The sequence below is a fragment of the Macaca fascicularis genome, chromosome 3, assembly GCF_037993035.2.
Source record: "Macaca fascicularis isolate 582-1 chromosome 3, T2T-MFA8v1.1".
Classification (NCBI taxonomy): domain Eukaryota; kingdom Metazoa; phylum Chordata; class Mammalia; order Primates; family Cercopithecidae; genus Macaca; species Macaca fascicularis.
Window position 1 is genome coordinate 47,985,201 of NC_088377.1, and position 14,410 is coordinate 47,999,610.

The window sequence follows — 14,410 nt, forward strand, 5'->3', positions numbered from 1 at the left end:
GCCTCAGCCTCCCAAGCAGCTGGGACTCCAGGGAGAGGTTGGTGTTTGCACAGCCATAGGTAGATAGCTTATTTTTACTGCTGGCCAACAACATTGATCCTGAAGCCCAGCAGCCTTATGCCAAATGGTTCCTTCCCCAGTGCTGTCCATCCTGGGCTGCCACTCCCAAAACTGCCAGTACCAGGTGTCACTGATTGACTAGTGAAATTCCTGCACAAAGGGGCTACACATTCCAGGCTGGTTGTGGAACTTTTGTTTTGAGATGGCGTTTTGCTCGTCGCCCAGGCTGGAGTGCAGTGGTGCGATCTCAGCTCACTGCAACCTCTGCCTTCCTTGGGTTCAAGCGATTCTCCTGCCTCAGCCTCCCGAGTAGCTGGGATTACAGGCGCACACCACCAAGCCTGGTTAATTTTTGTATTTTTAGTAGAGATGGGGTTTCTCCTTGTTGGCCAGGCTGGTCTCGAACTCCTGACCTCAGATGATCCACCCACTTCGCCTCCCAAAGTGCTGGGATTACAAGCTTGAGCCACCGTGCCCGCCTGGTTATGGAACTTCACGGGAATTTATTTTGTCATTACAATGTTGGCAGTTGATTTCTGATACATGCTCATTTTAGATATACTTTTCCTGTGCTGCAAAGTGAGGTTCTGTCTTGGAGTTGATGTCATGTCACCGGGTCCTGCACTAAAGGGCATTTGCACACCTTTTGTGGCTTCTCTCAGGAAAATGTGGGCCTTGGCGACATCCAATGCCAGTGCTACTCCCCTTCTCCCCTAGAGTTACAGAATTATAACTACCAGGGGACATCTACAGGCCAGACCAGGATCCTGGTGCAGCTTCAGCCTGCTGTGGCCTGGAAGGGTCCCTGCCTGCTGAGGCCTAAGATCCCAACTTGGCTAAAGGAGGGGAGGGAGCAGGCTGTGGCATCTGAGGTCTCTCCCAGCCCCAATCCTGCAATCCTGGGGTCCATCCCCGAACCCTGCTTAGTGCCTCCTAACAGATGTCATGCCCCAGGGCCCCAGGTAGATATGTGCCCTGAACCTTGCCAGGTACGTGTGCCTGAACATGGCACCATACCCAGCTGGGTAAAAATGGCTCGAGCATGGGAGCCAAAGGATGGAGTGCAAAACAAAGATTACGATAATGTCAAGTTTAATCTGCCAAATATACAAGTTGAATTTGTGGAGCATGTTTTGCCTGGGTGCCACACAGTAAACAGAGGTTTCTTGAAATGATCAATGGGTAGGGTTAAAAATGGGCACTGGCCCTGGCCGGGTGGGTAGGAACCGGGCAGGGAAGGGCAGACAGGCGAGGCCTCGACCAGACAGGACTGACCAGGGACAAGCCATGACCCTCGAAGACCCAGGGGCACAGGCTCCCGGATGACAGCCCCTCTCTGAATGAGCACCCAGGCAACACAGTCCGGGGCTGGGTATAGCAAACCTGTCGGCAGCTGCCTCCTGGGACAACCATCCCCTTACATGCTATCTACCAGACAAATGAAAGCTCTTCTTACCCCATCTCCCAGGCACCCCCCAGCAAGGGCTCTGAATTCTAAAAACAGCGAAAACATTCAAATGGTTACATATGAAATGCTGTCCTGCATCTTTCTGTCTCAAAGATAGCAGCTGCCCCTCCCCCAGCCCCCCCCCACATTCCCCAAACAATTTCTGTGCCAAGATGAAAAGGAGGCCCCAGGCCGTGGGGGGCTCCTGGCCGTGAGGGGCTGTTGCAGCGGCGCCAGGGCACAGGGTGGGCAAGACACAGCAGAGGTCCTGGCAGCGCGGCCCAGGTCCCCGGCATCTCCTCCCACACGTCGCGGTTACTTATTCAGGGAGAGCGACTGCATTCGTTTTCCTGACAATGTGGCATCATCTTTTGCTGAGGGTGGGAGGAGAAGGGCAGGGGTTAAAACAAAGCAACTCCCACCCCTCCCAACACACGCGCCAGAACCCTAGAACCTTAGGTCTGAAAGGCTGCAGAAAACATCCTGTGCAACAAAGAAGGGAGCCGAGGAGAGCCGAGGCATGAGAGAGGATTTCTGCTGCAGCTACCACCCCGGGACCCCCTGACATTACCAACACGTTTCAGTGGCCAGACCACCTTATAGAAAACTGTCCCCTCCACAAAGCCCCACCAACACACACTCTTGTGGGCAAATGGAAACTTCACACCCCACCTCCCAGCAGAACCCTATAATTCTAACCTCCCGCCACGGGTTCTGAAGTCTAAATTAAACGTTCTAACAGTTACATGTGAAGTCCTTTCCTGCTTGGGGTTTGTGAAGCAGGGTTGAATTGGAAGTTGGGATCACTGGATTTCTGGTGCAAGTGACAACATCCCTGAGCAACTGGTTTCCCCTTTCTGGGCCCGCTTCCAGGCAGGACAGATGGACATGTAGGGGCTCTCACAGACCCCCGGGAGATGGAAGGCTGCAAGTCAAATGCTCCTATGAACGACCAACTCCCATAGCCACCCTGGCCTAGAGGAACTTCCACCACCTCTGGCCTGCCTGGAGGGAGAGCACAGGAAAAGGGATGCCTGGGCCGGACGTCAAGCCGGTCTGCACTGCTGTGTATCCAGCTCACCCTCCCAAGCCCTGGAGATGGCCAGCGGTGGCCCCAGGCAGCTCTCCCGGGTTCCTAAGGCACCAGAGACCTTGGTGGGACCTGTGAGTCTCAGGCAAGGTCTGTACTAGGGGTGTGGTTTCCTGTGACCTCCTGCTGTTAGGAGTAGTAACTCCACCTATTGTGGACAGTGCTGTGCTGGGACTTCAACCCACAACTGACTCCATGATGTCACTGGACCGTCCTGGTCCCCCGGCAAGTGGCAGGCATAGGGAGTGTGGGCTCTCTAGGCAGTAATCACTCCTCACCTCATCATCACCACGCGGACAGGGACACGAGTTCAGGGCTTTGTGGCTGGCCCAGGACCAAAGTTGGGGGCTGTCCCTGCATGCACAACCCAGCCCTTACCTTTCCTTTCCTCTTCCTTCTTCCGGGCAGCCTCCTCCCGCTGTTTCCGGATGATGGCCAGTCGGGCCAGGTCGGCCTTGGCTTGCTCTGTCTTCCCGGCCAAGTGCATTTTCATGTAACGCTCTTTTGCCTTCTGCTTCTCAATCTCTTCTCTGTGTGGATAAAATGGTGTCACGGGGACATCTTTCCCACCACTGTTTGCCAAACTGGATGGGAGTCAGAATAAAGGCCAGGGATTCGGCCTAGGGCCAAGGTGGAAGGGGTGCTCTGGCTGTGAGTCCCTGGCTCCATGAACCCCCTGCTTGATGGACGTTCACCAAGAAAGTGAGCAGGAAGAAGAGGCCCAGGGAGAGAACATCTATGATTTCCAGAAAGCCTCAGTGGGAGAGGGGACAATGTCCACCTACAGCAGGGAGGGGAGGATGCCTGAGGGCTTCATGATCAGGCTCTGGTGGCCATGGAGAGAAGGGGGACCAGGCCAGGAGTGTTCCAGGGAAGATGACCAGGAGGATGAAAGCAGTGGGGACCATATCCTACAATGAATGAAGGGCCAGGCGCACTGGCTCAGGCCTGTAATCCCAGCACTCTGGGAGGCCAAGACAATAGGATCACTTGAGGCTATAAGTTTGAGACCTGCCTGGGCAATATAGCAAGACTGTCGTACAACAAAGAAAATTTAAAAATTAGCCAGATGTGGTGGCACACATCTGTTGTCCCAGCTACTTGGGAGGCTGAGGCAGGCGGATTGCTTGAGCCCAGGAGTTCAAGGCTGTGGTGAGCTATGATTGCGCCACTGCACTCCAATCTGGGTGACAGAGTGAAATCCTATCTCTAAAAAATACAAACAAAAAAAGGAGTGAAGTGGAAGAAGCAGCCACAGGGCAAAGGATGAGGACCACAATGGGAAACAGACACACCCAGTCTCAGGTCAACACCACACGACCCATTCTTACAGCAGCTCAGATGTGCACGGTGCTGCCCCCCAAAGACACAGCCCCCATCAGTAGGGGGATGGGAATAATCGCTGGGCTCCCATGGGACAAAGGTGTCAGGAATGAACCCCCTGAATGGAGTCAGTGGTGAGGGTCATTCGCTTCCTTTTGAGGATCTTCCCAAGCTTGAGATTCTGAACTGGAGTGGATGCCCTTCGGGGTGAGATCGGAGGGCCTATTGGCACTGGATTCCTGGAAGAGCCAAGTGTTGGAGTGGGGGAGGGCCCTGCCTGGCAGGAGGCTGGGGGAGAGACTCGGCCTCCCAGAGGTCTTCAGGGTACACAGAGCTGGGGAGTAATGAGAAATCAGGCATGGGAGGTAGCCAGAGGGGAGGGAGAGGGACTTAGAGGAGTGGAAGGAGCAGATGCCTCACTACAGAGATGAGGAGATAATACCTGGTGACCTAAAGATCCTAGCCCAGGAAGGACATGCCACACTCAGAAGCCTCTAAGCTGAGCCTCAGGAATGATGACCGAGGCAGCCCAAAGGCTCTGCAGCGCCCTTCGGTGAAAGCAAAGTGCCAGGCACGGCATCTCTGCAACCTCAAAGGGCAGAGGGAGGGAGCAATAGGATCCCTTTTACTGGTGACGACACTGATGCCCAGAAAGGGCACAGCCTTATTATTATTATTTTTTTTTTTTTGAGACGGAGTCTTGCTCTGTCACCCAGGCTGGAGTGCAGTGGCCAGATCTCAGCTCACTGCAAGCTCCTCCTCTCGGGTTCACGCCATTCTCCTGCCTCAGCCTCCCGAGTAGCTGGGACTACAGGCACCCGCCACTTCACCCGGCTAGTTTTTTGTATTTTTTTTAGTAGAGACGGGGTTTCACCGTGTTAGCCAGGATGGTCTCGATCTCCCGACCTCGTGATCCGCCCGTCTCGGCCTCCCAAAGTGCTGGGATTACAGGCTTGAGCCACCGCGCCCGGCCAGAGGGCACAGCCTTATTGAAGGCTGCACAACTGCCAATGGCAGAATACTACAGTGGCAGAATACCCAGGTTGCTGAGTTTTTGAAGTCAATGCCGAGAGAAAGCTACTGAAGGGGGACAGAAGGGTCCTTAGCAGCTGCAATCACACCCAAGCTCATGGCTTTCCCCATGAGGCTTTCACAGACACACCCTTCCGCCATTATCCTAAATGCCCAGTCAGGAGAGAAACCAGCAGGCTTCAACCTCTTGTAAGGCCCTTGAGGTCACCTGGCGGCTGCCAACAGTCAGGGCACCAGTCAAGGACTGGTCCTGTGCCAGGTGCTTCAGTACATGATCTTGATCCTCATACAACTCTTGAGGAAGATATTTGCAGCCTCATTTTCATACGAGACTTGGAGAGGCCTGGGACAGCTGGCTGAGCTGCGCTGGGCTGGACTGCCTTTCTGGCCGCACAGGCTCACAGACCTCTTCCAGTCCCCAGGGCCATGACACTACAGATGGATGCAGGTCAGGAATGGTCAGATCAGTGGGGTAAGGGAAGTCTCCCCGGGGTGTGGTGCTCTGGAAGAGGGGAATGGAGGGCAACCCTCTGTATCCTGTACCATTACCTCAAGCGCAATGCTCAGGTCTGAGTCTATTGTCCTATTTCCCCTGATACCACGTATCAAATGGTGAAAACAAATTCTGTGTGGCTTTTTTTTTTTTTTGAGACGGAGTCTCGCTCTGTCGCCCAGGCTGGAGTGCAGTGGCCGGATCTCAGCTCATTACAAGCTCCGCCTCCCGGGTTCACGCCATTCTCCTGCCTCAGCCTCCCGAGTAGCTGGGACTACAGGCGCCCGCCACCTCGCCCGGCTAGTTTTTTGTATTTTATAGTAGAGACGGGGTTTCACCGGGTTAGCCAGGATGGTCTCGATCTCATGACCTTGTGATCCGCCCGTCTCGGCCTCCCAAAGTGCTGGGATTACAGGCTTGAGCCACCGCGCCCGGCTCTGTGTGGCTTTTTAAAGGCTACTGGAGGGCCGTTGGGGAATGAGACGGAAATAAACAGCCACAGCTCCCAGCCAACTGGGGACCTTAGCATCCCACAGGCCAACTGCTAGCCTGTATTCCCTGGGTCACAAGGCCCAGCCAGTGATGTTACCGTTCTCTCCTCGAAAGCTCCTTTGGCCCGTCCAGATCCAGCTGTGTGACCTTTTTGGTTGTCTGTGCCACCCGGTTGGGGTTCTCGATGTCAATGAGCCCTTCGACGCCTTTGCGCTTTTGCTAGAACAGGGCAAGAAGCTGGTTGTTGGAGTTCAGGTCCTGTGGAGCCCCTGAGGGCCACTCCCACCATCTCTAAACAGCCCATCTGGATGAGGACAAAGTCATGCTCCACCCCTAGCCCACATAGTGCTCAGCCCAAGTCTCATGGTGGGGACAGCTCTCTGGAGCATCTTCACCAGCCCGGGAAGAGCCCACAGAACGGCTGCTCAGGGTCCAGTAACTTGCCTAAGTCAACCAGGAAGTAGGTGGTAGATAAGAGGTGCGCCCTACCCCAGCTTGCAAGCACTCACACAGTGCCACTCCCCCACTTCAAGCTCAGCTTCCAAAAGCAGTTTTCCATGGAATCCCATGCCTGATTCTTCTTGCAAGAAGCGCTGGCCTGGAATCCCCAGGGCAGGGTGGGCCAAGTGTGTGCTGTCAGGACCAGTTCCAATTCCTGCCCACCTTAGCTGATGGACTGGACATGTAACTCAAGAATGAGCCACTGGATCACAGACTACAGGTTTGGGGTGCTGGCCCAAGAATCTGGAACCTGCACCCTTCCACCTCCCCTGGGGAAGTTCCAGAAGAAAGGAGTGTGTTCTCAATGCAGCAGGTTTGGTCAAAGTTTCAGGTCCTGTCAATTCCATCAATTCTCCTTAAGGGGGCAGGGAGACACCTTTGACTCCACAGAGCTCCCTCCACACACTTCCAGTCCAGCTGCACACTTACACCTCCACTCGGATGCCTGGCACTGTAAATTTAACATGCCCAAGACAGAACTTGAGATTCATCCTTTACCCAACCGGACCCTCCCTGCAATCCTAAGCATATCCTTGATTCCTCGTTCCTTCAGCAACCCCCAAATACAGCTTACATCTGTCCACTCTTCTCCAATGCCATTGTCACCACCCTAGGGCAAGCCACGATTTCCTTTTTTTTTTTTTTCTTTTGAGACGGATTTCACTCTTGTTGCCCAGGCTGGAGTGCAATGGCACAATCTCGGCTCATAGTAACCTCGGTCTCCCGGGTTCAAGGGATTCTCCTGCCTCAGCCTCCTGAGTAGCTGGGATTACAGGCATAAGCCACCACCCCGCCTAATTCTGTATTTTTAGTAGAGACAGAGTTTCTCCATGTTGGTTAGGCTGGTCTCGAACTCCCGACCTCAGGTGATCCGCCTGCCTCAGCCTCCCAAAGTGCTGGGATTACAGGCGTGAGCCACCACGCCATGCCCAGGACTTCTGATCTAAACACTGCTCTTACTCTTAACATCCTATCATTCACTCTGCATGGAGAAGCCGAAATAATCTTTTAAAAGTATATCTGGAGGCCGGGCGTGGTGGCTCACACCTGTAATCCCAGCACTTTGAGAGGCCAAGGCAGGTGGATCACGAGGTCAGGAGATCAAGACCATCCTGGCTAACATGGTGAAACCCCGTCTCTACTAAAAACACGAAAAAATCAACGGGCGTGGCAGCATGCACCTGTAGTTGCAGCCACTTGGAAGGCTGAGGCAGCAGAATGGCGTGAACCGGGAGGCAGAGCTTGCAGTGAGCTGAGATCACGCCACTGCACTCCAGCCTGGGCAACAGAGAGACTCCGTCTCAAAAAAAAAAAAAAAAAAAAGCAAACAAACGCCTATCTGGTCATGTCTCTCTCACCCTTCAAGGCCTTCCCCAGCTGCCACTACCCACCATAAACAAGTCCCATGCCAGGCATGGTGGCTCATACTGTAATCTCAACACCTCAGGAGGTTAAAGTGGGAGGATTAGTTACGCCCAGGAGTTGGAGACCAGCCTGGGCAATATAGTGAGATCCCCGTCTCCATAAAAAATTTAAAAATTAGCTGAATGTGGTGCCAGTCTGGGCAATATAGTGAGATCCCCATCTCCACAAAAAATTTAAAACTTAGCTGAGTGTGGTGGCGTGTGCTTTTGGTCCCAGCTACTTGGGAGGTTGAGGCTGCAGTGAGCCGTGCACTCCAGCCCGGGTGACAGAACGAGACCCTGTCTCAAAAAAAAAAAAAAGAGAAAAAGGGGCCGGAGCGGTGGCTCACGCTTATAATCCCAGCATGTTGGGAGGCTGAGGCAGGCGGATCATGAGGTCAGGAGATCAAGACCATCCTGGCTAACACAGTGAAACCCCATCTATACTAAAAATACAAAAAATTAGCCGGGCGTGGTGGTGTGCACCTATAGTCCCAGCTACTCGGGAGGCTGAGGCAGGAGAATCACTTGAACCCAGGAAGCGGAAGTTGCAGTGAGCCGAGATCGCACCACTGCACTCCAGCCTGGGTAACAGAGCAACACTCTGTCTCAAAAAAAAAAAAGAAAGAAAAGAAACCCCAACCCCTTCAACAACTACACAGGAGGTGCCCTTGCCAATCTCTCCTGCATCTGGACCACTCTGCTCCTTACCCACTAAGTCACAGCTACACTGGCCCCTGTCTGGTCCTTGAACATGCCAAGCTTATTCCCACCACAGGACCTTTGAGCTTGCTAATCTAGTTTCTCAGTTGCTCTGCATGCCAATATTTACACAGCTGGCTGCACCTTGTTTTTGAGATCTCAGTGTATAAGTTGCTTCACCACCACAATGCTTTTCCAGGTCCCCTCAATCACAGTCTGTTAGTAACACTTCTCACTACTTGAAATGACACTCTCTGTTTACTTCTTTATTGTCTGTATCTCCCATAGAGTGTAAACCCTCAAGAGCAAGGACGTTGTCTGCATCTACCTTTGGGACTGGTACTAAACGGTCACTCAATGTTTGTTTGTTGAATGAATAAGTCCAGGCCCCAGGTCCTCAAAAGACTCAGTACCTGGTAGTCATCTTCTTCATCCTCACTCTCATCTGAGTCTAGAGATTTCTTCTCCTTTTTGGGGTCACCTGCAGCCCCATCTCCACCTTCTTTTTGCTCCTCTTCTTCCTGTTTCAGAAATGGACAACCTGCAGAATCAAAAATGCAAAACAAATCCCCAAGACTGTGACCCCATCACCCCCCAGATTGTGGACCTTGAGAAATCAAGCCGCTGGAAGGATGGAACCAAGGATGACAAGGGTCCTACTGTGACCCTGGCCCCCAGGGAATGGGACCTGGGCCAGACACAGGCAGCCTACACACTCAGCACCACAGCTTAGAGGCCATTCCCATAGTCCAGCAAGCCCCTCACACAGCCACAGAAGGCCCTGCTCCCCTTCCTAACCCAGCCACCTCAGCCAGGGTGAGAAGTTTGTTTCCTGGAGTCAGAAGGACTCAGCCACCAGGCTGAAAACCACCATCCTGCTCAGCTCCCACCTGCCGCATGCAGCTGCCAAATCATGCTGGCATTCCCAGGCAAGTCCTCTCCGCTCTCCACTTCACTCCATGGCAAGCCATCCCCCCCGACCCACCCACACAGGTGACCTCATGCACCAGCTTCCCAGAACAACACCTCAGAAGGCTGCTTCCCTCCACCTTTCTTGCCTTCCCACCAAAAATGTCCCTTACAGAAACCTCATGTCCTTCATCTCTTGGCACTTGCCCACACATTCTCCATGTCCTGCTCAGCTGCCGGCTCCCCCAAGGACCCCTCCCAGACCCCACAGCTGGATGTGGCCTTTCCCTTCTTGAGGCTCCTGGGGCACGTCACGGCTGTGTACCCATCTGGCCCTGACTGCTCCCTTAGGCCCTTGATCCAGGCATCAATCTAATGATGTGGTAAGGATGCAGATGCTGACGATGGGAATGTATTCTATTTCCTAACAGGGGCCTGAACAATGTACTATGGGAGCAGAGGAGAGGGAACTACTAAATCAGCTCTGGCTGGAGGGGAGGCACAAGTCACAGAGGAGGAGAGGCTAAACAACGTCTCCAGGGATGGAGAGCATGCTGCTGATGGGGGTGTGGGAAGTCAGGGCACATGTCATGTGCAGTGTGGCAAATCGTCCTGTGTGGCTGCAGCAGACAAGCAGGGGTGCTGGGAGCTTGAGCTGTGAATGGACAGGGCCTGCAGGAGGGAGAGCCTCCAGAAAGTAGGTGCACAAGACCAAGAACAGGGCCCTACTAAGGCAGCTGCTGCAGAGCGGCCACAGTTCTTTCTAACCCATCCAGGCAGAGGATACCCATGCCCTGACTGTCATTGGTTGTTCTGAGACTCACACCTGGGGCTCACTGCCCTCCCGACCGCCACGTGCTAGCTTGTCCCTGCGAATGGGTAGTCCTTGCCTGGCCTCTCTGTGAACCAAATTAGCAGAGCACCACCCTGGGCCACTGGCGTGGCCTGGACAGGCACGTACTCACCCTGGCCTTCTGCTTCTCAGCCTGCAGCTGTGCGTCGATCTCCTCAGGGCTCGTATACTGCCTCGCCCGGCCTTTGTGGCCTCCCTTTCTCCCTGCAGGGACCCGCAGTTTAGAATGTGAGGGGGGAGGCAGCTGCCTCGACTGTTCTGACCTCCCAAGGGCTGTGTCCTGCTTGGAGTGCTCTCATCAGAGGCCACAGAGGCCTCACCTACCCCTCACCCAGCACCACCCAAACCAACACCTCCTCCACCCTGTGTTCAGAGGCACACAGGAAGCAACTTGTGACCATCTGATGCATCACCAAACTGTGTACTAAATGATGGCTCCCACACAGAAGACCGGAGGGGAGGACATGGCAGACGGTGCACTGCAGTGACTGGCCACATCCCCTGGTCCCTTACAATCCAAGCATAGTGGACTCGGATGCAACCACAGAAACATGTACCACTTACACCCCTGCCGTCACTATAAGGGCTTTTTTCGCAATGTTTGGTCACAGCCAGGGGCGCATTTTTTTATTTTTATTTTTTCTGAGACGGAGTCTCGCCCGAGCTGGAGTGCAGTGGCACAATCTCGGCTCACCGCAACCTCTGCCTCCCTGGTTCAAGCAATTCTCCTGCCTCAGCCTCCCAGGTAGCTGGGACTACAAGCGTGGGCACTATGCCCAGCTAATTTTTGTATTTTTAGTAGAGATGGGGTTTAACCTTGTTGGCTGGCCAGGATGGTCTCGATCTCTTGACCTCGTGATCCACCCACCTCAGCCTCTCAAAGTGCTAGGATTACAAGCGTGAGCCACTGCGCCCGGCCAGCCAGGGGCACATTTGATTCTCAGAATAAACTTATGGTACAGGAGTGATAGCTGGTCCCATTTCATAGACTAGGAGACTTAGACCAAAGCAGAGTGCTGAACACCACGAAGTTTAGAGTCTGACTCCCAGGTTCTACGCTTACTGGCTTGATGACTTTGGGCAGGTAGTTAACCTCTCAGTCTCAGTTTCCTCATCTGTGTCCCTACCTCACAGGGTTGTCACAAAGATAGATGAATTTATCAATATACAGAAAGCTGCTGGAACAGTGCCTGCTACTGAATAAGCACTACAAAAATGTTCACTAATAGCTGGGCACGGCAGCTCACGCCTGTAATCCTAGCATTTTGGGAGGCTAAGGCAGGCAGATCACTCGAGGTCGGGAGTTCAAGACCAGCCTGGTCAACATGGTGAAACCCCCTCACTACTAAAAATACAAAAATTAGCTGGGCATGGTGGCATATGCTTGTAATCCCAGCCACTTGGGAGGCTGAGAATCGCTTGTACCCGGGAGGCAGATGTTGCAGTAGCCGAGACTGCGCCACTGCACTCCAGTCTGGGCCACAGAGCAAAAAAATTAAAAAAAAAATAGCTAATGGTTACTTTTCCCTCTAATCTAGTATTTGGTGGAAAAACAACAACAACAACAAAAACCACCACTGAGCACATAAGCAATTTACTGCAGATATCAGAAATACAATAAAATATCTCATGTTCATCTTAGTAGTTTGGCAAAAAGAGAATACTTAAGGCAAAAAAAAAAAAAAAAAACCCAAACCTACAGGCAAAAACTTTGTGCTTAGACTTAGAAATGATTGGCAAAGTACAGCTGAAAACAAACCTGACTACACAGTCTTAAAAGTTAAAAATGTGCCTAGCAATTAAAGTGTCAGTTTTATAGTCGGACCCTCTTCAGCCGGGACACCAGGCTGACCCTTGCTAAAGCCATCAGCCAGTTTTAAAGCAGGATGGCATCCCCCTCTGCTGGTCCCCGAGTATGCAGGAGTGGCTGTGGCCTCGACTTCCACACACGAGCTCTCCTGGAAGCTGAGGCCCACCTGATTTCCAGAGTCTGTCTCTGAGCAGAGACTCTGTCATCAGCCAGAGTTGCTCTACACTCCAGAGGCGGTAGCAGAGATACTGGTCTCCTGATTCCTTACAGCAGCTGCAGAGCCATAATTGGGCTGCTACAGACCACACCACCCATTTTTAATGACTACCTAGATTCCCAGGGGTGTCTAAGTATATGCTTACTAAAGTCCTATTGTGAGACAGCAAGCGTGCCAAGAAAAAAACCAACACCCTTTCTTGCTCTCTTAATACACCAGGCAACATTAACAACTCGAAATTTAAAAAACACTTTGCAGTTAACATAACGCAAACAAGAGTTGGTCCTTTGCTCTTGGGGAGGTTGATACTTTTAACACCTTCAGGGTTTTTTGCAGTTTTCAGATTAACCCAAGAAAACGTACACCTTGTCTACCCAAAAAAGCTTTTCACAAGCCCAAAGACCATTTAGCTATGAATTCATATTTAAGGTTTTCTAATTGTAACCTCCAACCTTTGCCCAAAGTATCCATTAAGTAAAACTTTGGAAGGAGGATGGCTCATTCAGCAACCTCCTTTTACAGATGAAGGGACTGGGGAACAATAGCAGACTTTTCCAGCTACAGAATAAATCAGTAGAGAGCTAGGTTTAAACACATTTAGCTCTGTAATGCCCAATTATCTCTGGAGTCAGGAAGCGATTTAGGTTTGAAAACGCTCCAGGCAGATGTTTCTGTGGGTTGAGTGCATTAACCAACATAACACATGAGCTACCAATACAAATATATTTGTTTTGTGCCAGGAGGTAGCCAGGCACTCTGTGAGCGCTATCATTTTACCACCCCAGCCCCAACTCACCCAGCTAAGGATTAGCCCAGTGTTTCAGATGAGAGGGAGGTTAACTTGTTCACGACCACAGAATTAGACAGTGACACGGCTGGGATTCAAATCGGGGAATATCGATTCTAAAGGGGGAAACAGGATAGAGGACGGGCTACAATGGACTGGGCAGTCATGGACCTTCTTAGAAGGCCGAGAGCTGGCAAAGCCTTAAAAATAGGAATAGTTATTGCTTCACTGGGCACTTTTAACGACTGCCTGGCACTGTACTGCCCACTCCACGTGGATTACCTAGTTGAAGCCTCCCAACAGTACTACGAGGTCGGTACAATCGTTATTCCCATTGGCAAAAGAGAAAACGGAGACACAGGAGGTGGAGCGACTGGCTCAAAGGAACACACCGAGCCGTTACCGAACAGGGGAGTCGAAACCAGGTCTGCAAGGCTCATGGGCATCGCCTTAAGTCTTCCTACGCAGGCCTGGCTGAACCGAAGCCAGAAAAGGCCCACGTTTTACGCGAGAGGCAGGCGAGCCCGGCACAAGCGCGGGACGCGGTGACTCAGTTCCCGGCCAGCCTAAAAGTGGGATAAATTCCAGAACCCCTAGGCCCGGAGAAGCGCATCCTAGATCCGGGTTTCTACGCTGGCCAGGACCCAGAGCTTCCGAAACTCCTCAGACCACTGACGGAGTGGCTCTTGGACACCACAGTCCTCAGTTTCCCCATCGGGACAATTGGGCGTCGAGGCCCAGGCCTGGCTCTCAACCAGTGCGGACAGCCTCCCTCCGCGTTGCTCTCAGAGACGCCCACGGGCTGAGGGGACAGTGGGAGCCGGACTCGGGCCGCCCCTCTAGGCCTGCGGGACACGCGCGCCCTCCCCTCACCTCCTTTAGGCATCGCGGCTCCGGCGGCTGCGGCGGCGGCGGCGCCTCGAACTGACACCGGAACCGGAAATGTCTTGGGCTCGACTTCTTCCGCCCGGCCCAGTCCCCGCCGCCGCCGCCCCCACCTCAGTGGCCGCAGTGGCCGCAAGGACCCGGACCTCAGGGAGGGCTCCGCACGGAGTCGGACTGTCCTGTGCGCCGCCTGAGTCCAGGCTTGCCCGCGCGCTGCCAGGCAACAACTCCCCCAGTTTCTCCGTTCGGGGAGACGCGTGGCCCTGCCGGACACTCACCGGAAATGAGGGCAAAAGGCAACAGCGACTCTGGAATTCTATACAGGCATTGCTGAGGACACCTAAGATGACGCAATCTCCGCGCGGGATGGGCGGGGCTCCGCGAGGACCTCATGCCTCAGAGCTCG

At 53.2% G+C, this 14,410-nt stretch overlaps 1 protein-coding gene across 1 annotated transcript; it reads right to left on the reverse strand.

Moving 5' to 3' along the window:
* Positions 1 to 1,135: 1,135 nt before the first annotated feature.
* PDAP1 (PDGFA associated protein 1) lies at positions 1,136 to 14,048 on the reverse strand. Its single transcript, XM_005549131.5, has 6 exons — positions 13,993 to 14,048; positions 10,418 to 10,509; positions 8,957 to 9,064; positions 6,035 to 6,156; positions 2,976 to 3,127; positions 1,136 to 1,881 (listed from the first exon to the last, which is right to left on the reverse strand). The coding sequence occupies exons 1-6, from the start codon at positions 14,003 to 14,005 to the stop codon at positions 1,823 to 1,825; spliced, it is 546 nt and encodes a 181-aa protein (XP_005549188.1). The 5' UTR covers positions 14,006 to 14,048; the 3' UTR covers positions 1,136 to 1,822.
* Positions 14,049 to 14,410: the final 362 nt, after the last annotated feature.

Bases quoted from the DNA above. Each gene is read 5' to 3' on its own strand.
- PDAP1 (XM_005549131.5), bottom strand. The intron at 9,065-10,417 runs GTGAGTACGTGC...TTTCTGAAACAG, and splicing joins CTGAGAAGCAGAAGGCCAGG to GAAGAAGAGGAGCAAAAAGA. The intron at 1,882-2,975 runs GTAAGGGCTGGG...TCCCACCCTCAG, and splicing joins GAAGGAAGAGGAAAGGAAAG to CAAAAGATGATGCCACATTG.